The 11,534-nt window shown below is 44.2% G+C and overlaps 1 protein-coding gene across 1 annotated transcript; it reads left to right on the plus strand.

Annotated features, from left to right (window-relative positions):
• Positions 1–4,185: 4,185 nt before the first annotated feature.
• LOC147427892 (uncharacterized) lies at positions 4,186–6,286 on the plus strand. Its single transcript, XM_086496655.1, has one exon. The coding sequence runs from the start codon at positions 4,526–4,528 to the stop codon at positions 5,840–5,842; it is 1,317 nt and encodes a 438-aa protein (XP_086352781.1). The 5' UTR covers positions 4,186–4,525; the 3' UTR covers positions 5,843–6,286.
• The last annotated feature ends 5,248 nt before the right edge of the window (positions 6,287–11,534 follow it).

The following is an 11,534-nucleotide window of genomic DNA, read 5'->3' on the forward strand; positions in this document are numbered from 1 at the left end:
AACTTTGAACGCTGTATCTTACCCAAAATACAGCCTTCACAAACATGTTTGACAGGTGCTTCAAGAGGCGAAAAACAAGCAACCATGTCAGATTTCTGCAAACGCAAAAAACTGGCAAAATTCAAATGCCCAAAATTTGCAACTGCATTTGCAAAATTTTTTCCACACTTGTCATACAAAGTGAGCTTATATAGACCACGACACAAAAGGCCAGATGCAACAATTTCATCACCAAAATTGAGATCATGAACTGTACATCTGTCATCCACAAATTTGACTACAAGTCCAAGTCTAGCAAGTGCAGATACAAGATTCTTCTTGATCTTAGGTACATAAAGTGCATCAACAAGTGTGAAATAATTGCCATTTGTAGTAGTAAGCACAATCTTTCCAACCCCCTGAACCAGATAAGAGGCATTGTTGGCACAAGTGACTGAATTCCCATGAGGGACACTCAAGAGAGGTGAACAATCCACGATGTGAGGTAATGTGCTTTGTAGCACCATTGTCGAAATACCACACATTTGAATCTGCAGCAACTGACATGCATGCATCATGCACAACAGGATTGTAAGTGCACTCTGCAATAAAAGCCCATTCTGCATCAACATCAACATCACAATCTCCTTTCACAAAAGACTCAACAATGGCTGCATTTGTAGTGGAACCACCCTCTTTCTTCTTAGCCTCTTTGGCCTTCAACTTAGGACATTGCTGGATCAAGTGATCATTAGCTTTACAATAATGGCAAGGCATTTTCTTTTTGCCCTTATCACCAGAATTTCCAAAAGAATTGTTGCCAGCAGCAGAAGCATTAGGAACAGAAGTTTTTCCACTCGCAGCAGAACCATAAGAAGTAGCTGCATTGCTGTTACCACCCTTTCTTTGAGAAGCAATAAAAGCTTGCTCAATTGCACGCTGCCTAGTCCTTTTTTTTTGGAAAGTGACTCTTGCAATAGCAATGTGCATAATGCATCAACCTTGACAACTTCTGGATTTCCTTGGGTCATAAGTCTCCAAGTACTAGCAAAAGTCTGGTAAGAATCTGGTAAGGCATCAAGAATAGTCTGCACAAGGGAACTGTCTGAAATGCCTTCACCTGCAGAAATAAGTTGCTCATTGATATCCTTGACACCAGCAAGGAAAGTGTCCATATCATCTTCCTCATGCATAATCTTTGATTCTAGCTCTTTACGCAACAAAGCAATTTTATCCTCATTGTGGCTTGCATAAAGACCTGCTAGAATATCCCAAGCCTGTTTAGCCGATTTCGCTAAACGAATGTGAGGAGTAATGGTGCGCTTCACAGACAACATAATAAATGTATGAGCCTACGCATCCTTTACATCCCAACGAGCTTGTTCTGCCGTAGGCAAAACAACTCTACTAGCAGCAATCCTTGCAGCAAGACCTGCAACATCCTCAACATCGCCTACACCCTCAGCACCAGGACGTACATCAATACCCTGCATAATATTCCAGACGCCCTTTGACACAAGAACATGTTGCATCATGTAAGCCCACATAGGGTAATTGGCCCCATCCAATCTTTCCTTAGCAGCAAACATCTTGTCGGCCATGGAAAATGCATGCAACTAATGTAAAAACTACCCAAAATGAGGAGAAACTGAGTGAGATCAGCACGTGCTATATAGCACAACCCGCAGTAGACTGTATGGGACCTGTTATGCAGTATCTCGTACTTACAAAAATTCTGCACAAAATGAAGAAATTGCCTGCGCAGACTTGGCTGTAGTGGAAACAAAGGCCGAAATGAGCCCGAATCAGAAATCTGAGCAGACTGAGCTCTACGAGCCCGCCCGAAATTTTTGTCGACCTGCGAACGCTCGTCAAAGCTCACAGAAATCGAAGAAAGTGAGCATCACAGCTTGGAGAAGATGAAGGAAGCTCAAGGCACACAACTGAGAGTATATTACTTAGTGTGCAATGGAAAAGATAGATAGCCCTAGAGTGATGGGCATATATACAATGCATGGGGAAAAAAAACCCCTATCGAGGAAAAAAATGCCCCGGCGGTCCAAGTGTGTTTACACACATCACTACCACATGTATATGGTAACAAAGGGAGGCCTCGACTTGTGAGCTTTTGCGAGTAGAGCTTGGCTCTCATTTTCGTTGGTTTCTTCGAGCAAATGCAAGCGTTGCTTAAGAAATTGGTTCTCCTTGATGAGTTCCTCGATCTGGGTCTCCAGGGTTGTGATTTGTGCATTCTGACGGGCGAGTGGGTCTTTCCTTGGTGCAGCTTCCAATGCAAGGAAGCTCTTGCGGGTGTGGACTAGTGGGGTGCTATGGGAAGACATGCTTCCTCTTTTATAAATGTGGGAGCACACAGTCCTGTGTGACTCCTCCCTTAAAGCCACAAAGCCTCACTATTGAATTCTATGCCCACTGGATTGCCAACTGCACGCTCTTGCCTCAATCGCGTCAAGGAAACTTGCCAACAGAGAGTCGTGATGGGCAGATAAAGTGCCTCTGCGTGTAAGGACAACGAGCAAGGGCTTGAGATGCGACTGTTGTGGGGGTAGGGCTAGGGTTAACCCCCAACCAAGTACTGCCCTGCAGCCTGTCACGAGCAGCAGGGATAGCGAGAGAAATCGTAGGCAGAGAGAGAGAGAGAGAGAGAGAGAGAGAGAGAGAGAGAGAGAGGGGGGGGGGGGGGGGGGGGGGGGGGGGGGGGGGGGAAGAGGAAAGAGAGAAAAATAGGGAGAGAGATAGAGAGAGGAAGAGAGAGAGAGAGAGAGAGAGAGAGAGAGAGAGAGAGAGAAAGGGAAGGAAGATAGAGATAGAAAAAGAGAGAGGGAGGGAGAGAGAGCGAGAGATAGAAAGAGGGAGATAGAGAGAATCAGGATAGAGAGAGAAAGAGAAGAGAGACATAGAGAGAGAGAGAGGGAGAGAGATAGAGAGAAAGAGGGATAGAGATAGAGAGAAAGAGAGTTTATATTTGACATCCCTTCATTTAAGAACCATATAATGGTACTTGACATAAGACAAGTGAAAAAAATAGGTGACATAAGACAAAATATATATTTTTATAATTGAACTTATTCTTGGTACATCCGTTTTTGGTAGGAGATTGAACGAGCTCTAGAAACCATGAAAGAATAGGCCTATACCTGTCACCATCCAAAAAAAAGCGGCAAGTTAGAACTTGGGCTACTTTGATGGGAAGACAGGTATCCAAACAACCCATTCTGCTTGTTATCGCTATCCCATAGCCCTAGACCCCCTCACTCTCGTTTTATATATTTAGGGGGTAGGTTTTTTATCAGGCATAATCCGTTTCTTTATGGATTTTTTTGCTATCATGGCGTGTTCTCGTTTAATGGGTACATGTGGTTTATTGAGGAGACGTAGTCGATATCCTTTTGGGAAGTCTCTTATGGAAGATGGACGAGTCTTTCCATTGGATAAGTATGCTCTCATACGAGTTTCTGGATCAATACCAAGTTGCTCTTGGCTTTTTTTTTCCCTTGAGTGAAGCTTTCATGGCTGGAGTGTTGTTCTTTTCAAGTATTTCTCTTGCTTCAAATCGTCTACGATTTGCTAGATTGACTCTCATAGTCAGAGGTCCGATGCTTTCGTAGCCGCATTGTGAACTTCTTGACAACATCAGACATGATTTCGAGGGCGGCTGACAAGATCGTGACCGTAGATTTGCCATCTCAAATCCTAAATTTACAGCGATCCACATTTACGACAACAAGTTGACGTCCATATATCTCAAGGAGCACGGATTGGTGAAGGGTGTTAGGGCACGGGGCTCGCAAGGGAGACGTCCGGAGTCCGAGTCTCCGGGCGGGGACGGGGTGCTGACCTGAATTTTCAAAAGTGGAGCGAAGGTCTTTGGGCCGAGTTGGAGTACCAAATCCAATGGAGGAGGAGAGAATTCAAAATTGTGAAAATTATTTCAGAGGGTAGGTAACGATTTCAAAGCGTTGGGGCCCGCGGGGGGGGGGGGATGTGTTTCAAAGGGTGACGATTTCACACTTCGAAAGGGTTGGGGTATTTATGAGGAAAATTAGGTGAGAGGGGTGAAGGAGACGCGGTACTCTTAATGCATGGTGGTTGACTTCACGACGCCCTCCTCCAATCATCTCCGCTTGTTTGGTCAGCGTAGAATATTAAAATTATCCGAAAGCCTTTGCAATTTGCACAGAATTTGTGCAACAAGATTAGATATTGTTCTCATCATCGTGATGAGGCTCCATGGCCTGCATTTCACTCCTTAATTAGTTCCCAAAACACACATACACACATACACAGAGAGACACCTAATTCATCACCTCCACCCCTCTTTTTTTAATGCCTGCCCTCTGTTTCGCTTTTGCATAATTAGCTGAGGACTCCATGAATCCTCTAGCTTGCATTCACTGCTATATTCCCCTTGCTAATTATGTCACCATGAAATCTCTGAGTGCGCTTCAATGAGTTTCTGATTATGCGGTCAGCTTTTAATTAGCCCCTTATCAGCTCTGTTCCTTTTTCTTTGATTAGCAAGGCCTCCATGGCTTCTTCGACCTCTAGCCCTCCTGCTGCCATTAAGTCTGGCAATGATCAGAATAACATACCAGATGATGAAAGGATTAAGCCCATGATCTTGGCCTTCAAAGAGAAGATTAACCTTAATTCTCTCGTGATTAGCGAGCCTGCTTATCATCAAGGCGCAATCAACAGCAAAATCAATGAGCCCCCAATGAAAGAAGATGATCAGAAGGGCATGAAAAGGAGGGAAACTTATCAGTCGCAAGATCAGGCTGAAGAGGATCAGCTATGGCCGAAGACTACAGAGCTGGACGATCGCCCGCCAAGCCCAAGCTCTCAACACGCTGCAATCAAGCAGGTGATAAGCGAGTCTACCTACCTTTCCTCTAAGTATCAGCAAAAAAAGCTGGATGATGATCAATCATCGAGCGCCGTGATTGATGAGTGTAGCAAGCCCACAACCCAGATTATAAGCAAGCCTGCTTATCAATCTTCAAAGCAAGCACAACCAGAGCAAGTCAGCTGGCCCTCAAGTCCTGATCGTGATCTTTCAAAGCTTGGTACTGTGAAGGCCAAGCAGCATATGATAAGAGAAGTCACTTATCAGCAATCATCTAAAGCAATGTCTGATGTGCTCTCTTTAAACTCAAGCTTTCCATTAATTAGCTCTGATCCATCCCAGCCCAGGGCCCACATGATAAGAGATTCTGATAATCCGATATCGCCGACACACGAGTCGCAAGCTGCGATGAGAGAAAACTACAGGAACAATGCACAAGGTAGGCTGTCTAGTGTTGTGGAAGAGAGCGAGTCCTTCTCAAGAAGAGAGTTTGGTGATGATATGCTCAATTACATGAGCACTTTCAGCTCTGCTACTCATGCCTCGAATCTTTCTTCTCTGCGCGCCCACGACTCAGCTTTCGACTACAAGAATTACTCTTATCGGCATAACAACTATCACCAATTTGCCTACAATCTCAGCACTAGCCACGAGCCAGGTAAAGGCAATTTTGTGAATTCAAAAAGCGCACCGGCCGGGACGGCAACAAGGACGGGGTCGGCATTCGGGCTGTTTCGAAGAGGAACATCTGAGCGCAGCGGTCTGAGATTGGGCAGGCGGACGGTCTACAGGCCGCACAAGCCGAGGAGGCCGAAGACGCTAGCGAAGACACTCTTGTGGCCGCTTGTGAAGATAAGAAATGGGTATGTGGGGTGTATGATGGGGCTCGAAGGGACGGGTGATCTCACAGCTATGGCGCAAGGAGGCAGTTACGCCTCCACGGCCAGGTACTTTGCTGATGTGCCTCTGTCGAAAAGCGATTCAAGAAGTTATGGCTAGCTAATCATCATTTGGGCATCTTCATCATCATCATAAAAAACGTCAGGACAGTTTTCTCTGCTTTTTTTATACTCCAAATAAGCATGCTAATTACTTGATGAAATGTGGCATAAGAGCTAGTATCTTTATCATGATTACAGAGGAATTGGGAAGCCTAACGCATGTTCGGCAATGCTTTCCTATGCTTTAAAGAGACCACAGTTTTCCTCTCCTGTATATGGGTATGCTCATGTTACAATCAACTCCTTGTCAAACACTGAGCTGCCATTTCAATTAAGTTAAGAACAGTTTAATATAGCCTCAGTCCCCCCTTGTGTTGAATTGGGCTTTGCTTTGCGGTTAGCCGGCGGCGCAAATATTGCGGTTAGAAGTGCTTTCCAAGGAATGCGAGATATAGTATGTACATAAATCTCTATAATTCCAATATTTACTTGTTTAGTGCAACTATGATATGGTGATGGGTTCATTGTATACAGAGTTTGGATCATTCTTTTGCTCTCTTTCAGTTCATCTAAGAACGTTCATGCAATGTGGCAACAGCACCAACGCAACAAATTAAGGATGGGGGTTCCCTGTGATAGAATTCGTGCAAGGTGGATGTCCTTCCGATTAAAACCATATGTAAATTGCAGTAAAGATCCGATGAATCTTTAAGGCCATGCCTTATATAAAAGTATTGGTTGCTAATGTTCAATTGAAACAATAGGATCAAACTTCTCTTGTGATGTGAGGTGATCTCATGGAGTATTTATATGTTCAATTTACATTGAATTTTTAAGATTAATGTTTTCGGTACATCTTTGTGCCAATAAGATGACAAATTTAGTCAATGGGAATTGGCCTAGCAAGAAAGGTGAGGAGCTTTATGCACGCCTGTTACAGTTCAGCCCGTGCGACATGCGGGTGTAGTCCCGTAAAAGTAGCCGATGATTGCTAAAAAAACAATATAAAAACATTAGTTTGGAGCTAGACGAAGTGAATGCGAATCTCCTTGGTATTCTCAAAGGTCCGATAGTTCCTTGCCTTCCAAATGTGTTTGAAGTAACAAAACCACACTATTTGTGTAATGATAAGCATTACTTGGCTCTTGAACACCTTCCCTCCCAAGAAGAGACCGTTCTTCAAGAATCCTATTTTCAAGACCGTCTTTTGAATCCATTTGGATATGTGTCTCGCTAGTTCACAAATCGCCGAGCATACCTAGTATAGGTGAGGGAGGTCTTCGCTAACCATTCTGCATTGCGAGCATTTATACATACCAATTTCCAGCTTGTTGGAAATCTTAACCCTAGTTGGCAAAGCTCCCCATAAAACCTTCATCCCATGAGGTCAATGTGGGCGACATATTTTTCACGATCACCTCCCATCTCGACTCTAGCCATTGCTTACCCCATTTCTTATTGAGTGGAAAGAACCAATCCTTCAAGTACATTAGTGTGAAGTACACTTCCTTGGTTTGAGGTTTAAGGAAATGTTTGTTCTTAGGCCACTGCCAAGCTTTCCATTCGAACTTGGATTCACAGATTGGGAGACACCACCTATCCAATTGTTCAAGGGCTCTGCTGACTAGAAGTCTTTTAGACCCACTAAGGTTAAACTGGAGAGTATGTGGGTCAATTTCCTTTCCTCCAGCCACTGCTATAGTCCCAAAGATAGCCTAAACATTTAATACCTTTATTATTGCTCTTTCTAGCAACTTCCCTCCAAAAAGGGTATAGAAGGATGCTTGGACAGCCTTTGAAAGCCAAGGGGACCAATGAGTTATGGAGTTGTGAAATTACCTTGATAGCTCTCCCCATTCCAAGGACTCTGTGGCCTTGTTGCTTTTTTGAATGAGCTCGCCAATCGAACCTCCAAGTTTCAAGATACAACCCACTTAGGGGCAAGAAGCTTATCATGTACTTCAAGCCCTTTCCACTGGCCGCCCCTCGAGCATAACTAAGAGTTTTCCATCATATCCTTAGCCACAACAGCCCAAGCCCGTTCTCACTTTGCGAGTGCAACCATAAACTTTCCGCATAGGGCCTCCACATGAGTGTTAGGGTTAAGAATCCCAAGACCACTTAGTTCCACCAGTTTCGCAACTATCTTCCATTTGGCCCACTGCCAAGGCGTCGAATCCTTAGTGTTGTTCTTCCATAGGAATCTCTTCAATGGTTTCAAAAGACTCTTTAGCATTTGGCAAGCTTAAGTGTAACAGACCATTGAAGGCTATGTAAGGAATTGATTATCTTGACTCTACTCGAAAAGGGGAGGAGCACATACTCCCACCTTCCCATCCTGGACCTAACCTTCTCCATGACCCTATCAAAATTTTTGCTTGTGGGTCACGTCCACCCCCAAAGGGGCTCGCAGGTGCCCATTTTTTCCCCTTTTCCACTATCTCCCCTGTCCACATTGACGGATCAAATGAGTCATTCTCGGAGAGAGATCAATCTTGATTTTTCAATACTACACTTTGAACCTGACACTAAGGCGTATGTTTACACAAGCATAACTAAGAGTTGTCCATCATATCCTTAGCCATAACAACCAAGCTTGTTCTTGCTTTGCGAGTGCAGCCTGAAACTTGCCGCCCTGGGCCTCCACATGAGTGTTACGGTTAAGAATCCTGAGACCACCCAGTTCCACCGGTTTCGCAACTATCTTCCATTTGACCCACTGCCAAGGCGTCGAATCCTTAGTGTTGTTCTTCCATAGGAATCTCTTCATTGGTTTCAAAAGACTCTTTCCAGTTGCATTGGCAAGCTTAAGTAACGGACCATTGTGTTGGAATTAGGGTTGCAGAGAAACACACACAGCTTGGAGAAGACGAAGGAAGCTCAAGGCACACAATAGAGAGTGTGTTACTTAGTGTGCAATGGAAAGATAGATAGCCCTAGAGTGATGGGCGTATATACAATGCACGGGGGAAAAAACCTCCTAAAGAGGGAAAAAATGCCCCGGCGGTCCTAGTGTGTTCACACACATCACTACCACATGTATATGGTAACAAATCCCCCCTGGAGTGATGCGGTGAACGAGAGCTGGCACATGAGTAAAGGGAAGTGCCATGCCCTGAGGACATGATCAGTCCACAAAGGGGAGTAAGCCCAAAGCTTTGCGGAAAGCTTCAAGCTTCTCACGAGACAATGCCTTTGTGAAAAGATCTGCAAGGTTGTCCTGTGTTGGCACATAAGCCAAGCTGATCTCTCCTGCTGAGAGCCTCTCCCTGACATAGTGGTAATGCACCTCAATGTGCTTTGTGCGAGCATGAAAAACTGGGTTCCTCGCAACTGCCAATGCGCTCTGACTGTCAGTGTAGATAGTGTTGGCAGTGTCCTGTCCAACACCCAAGTCAGCCATAAGGCGTGTGAGCCATACACACTCAACCGTAGCTGTGAAGACTGTCCTGTACTCAGCCTCACAACTCGAAGTGGACACAGTAGGTTGCTTCTTGCTCAACCATGATATACATGAACTGCCAAGCATGAAACAAAAACCACTTGTGGACACTCGCGTGTCAAAACAACCAGCCCAATCTGAGTCCGAAAAAGCATGTAAGTCTGGCGGCAATGATCCCCCCTTGGGATAAAACAAGCCAAGATGTAAAGTGCCACTAAGGTAGCAGAAAATCCTCTTGACAACCTGCCAATGCTTAGACCCTGGGCTATGCATAAATCTGCTGACCTGTGAGACTGCAAACTGAATATCTGGCCTCGTGTTGCATACATAAATGAGGCAGCCAACAGCAGTTTGGTAAAGAGTGACATCAGCAGGATCGCCAGCATCATGTAGACTCAACTTCAAACCTGTTTCCATGGGAGTGGCAATAGGTTTGCAATCCTCAAGTCCAAACTTACATAGCAATGTCTCTATGTAACTTTTTTGACACAAGGCAATACCACCATCACACTGCTTAAACTGTATACCCAAGTAATGATGCAACAGCCCCAAATCTTTCATCTTGAAAGTAGCATTCAAATCAGCCTTAAATTCAGCAATATGTCTCTCATTTGGTCCAATGATCAGCAAATCATCAACATAAAGAACCACAATGAGAAATACATCATCCTCACGCTTTACATACAATGTGCTTTCTGTTGGACTGTTACGAAAGCCTCGTTTAACCAAATGAGTGTCAGCTTTCTCATACCAAGCACGAGGAGATTGCTTCAACCCATACAAAGCCTTCTTACATCTGCACACTTTGTCCTCTTGTCCTTTTATGACAAAACCGCGAGGCTGCATTACATAAACTTCCTCAAATATGTCACCATTCAAGAAAGCAGTAACAATGTCTGATTGATGTACATCCCAACCAAAATGAGCTGCCAATGCACATAGAAAACGCACAGTAGTCATACGACAAGTGGGAGCAAAAGTCTCTTCATAATCTATGCCTTTTTGTTGTGCATAACCCTTTGCAACAAGTCGAGCCTTATGGCGATCGATCTCACCATCCGGCTTGCGTTTCAACTTGTAAACCCACTTCGTACCAATGGCCTTTTTGCCAGGAGGCAAATCACATAAAGTCCATGTGTCATTCTCTATAAGTGCATCATATTCTGATTGCATGGCAGCAATCCAATTTTCTGAATTCTGTGCTTCATCAAAAGACAGAGGCTCCTCAACATCATGTAAACTAGACACAGCCAAAGCATAACAATCTGATGCATAAGATGCATGGCGAGAGCCTGAACGAGTACGACTAGATAAAGGTGCATCCAATTTACTGTCACGCAAAGTGTGCACCAGCCATTTTGGCATACCTCTAGCCTGCTCATTTTCAGCCCTTTCCTCATCAAGTACATCATGTACATCTGCATCAGTAATAGGCTGTTCTAAAACATTTTCAAAAACCCCCATAGGCTGTACATTTGCCTCATTGGAACTTACATTCGTATTTCCACCACTGAAAAGAGGCAACAAAGTGTCATAAATGTCCTGTGAGCTTACATTACTGTCTCTAGTACATGACAGCAAGGGCTGAACAGAGTCTTCCACAAACACTACATCCCGTGAAACCAGAATACGTTTTGTTTGCGGATGATACAACCTGTAACCTTTGCTTTCAGCACTATAACCAACAAAAATACATTTGACAGCCTTATCATCCAATTTTCTGCGCTGCACTTGTGGCACCAAAGCATATGCCAAACAGCCAAAAACACGCATGTGCTCAATAGAAGGTTTTCTATCATGCCATGCTTCATATGGAGTAATAGACTGCAAAGCTTTCGTAGGACACCTGTTAAGTACATAAGTGGCACACATGATGGCCTCAAGCCAAAAAGAGTGCGGCAAAGCTTGACTTTTGACCATAAATCGTGCCATTTTCGTTAGTGACCTGTTTTTCCTCTCAGCAACACCATTTTGCTGAGGTGTATAAGGCACTGTACATTGGTGTTTTATCCCACGACTAGCTAGAAATGCATTAAATTCATGAGACATATACTCCCCCCCTCGATCGGAACGGAGGGTGCCCATAGTACATTTTGAGACATTTTTAGCCATAGCCCTTGAATCTGCATCAGCATTTGCAAAATTTTGTCCACACTTGTCATACAAAGTGAGCTTATACAGCCCACGGCACAAAAGCCCAGATGCAACAATTTCATCACCAAAACTGAGATCATGAACTGTACATCTGTCATCCACAAATTTGACTACAAGTCCAAGTCTAGCAAGTGCGGATACAGACAAGAGATTC

This window comes from Adiantum capillus-veneris, chromosome 23, assembly GCF_014529385.1.
Source record: "Adiantum capillus-veneris isolate H3 chromosome 23, ASM1452938v2, whole genome shotgun sequence".
NCBI lineage: Eukaryota > Viridiplantae > Streptophyta > Polypodiopsida > Polypodiales > Pteridaceae > Adiantum > Adiantum capillus-veneris.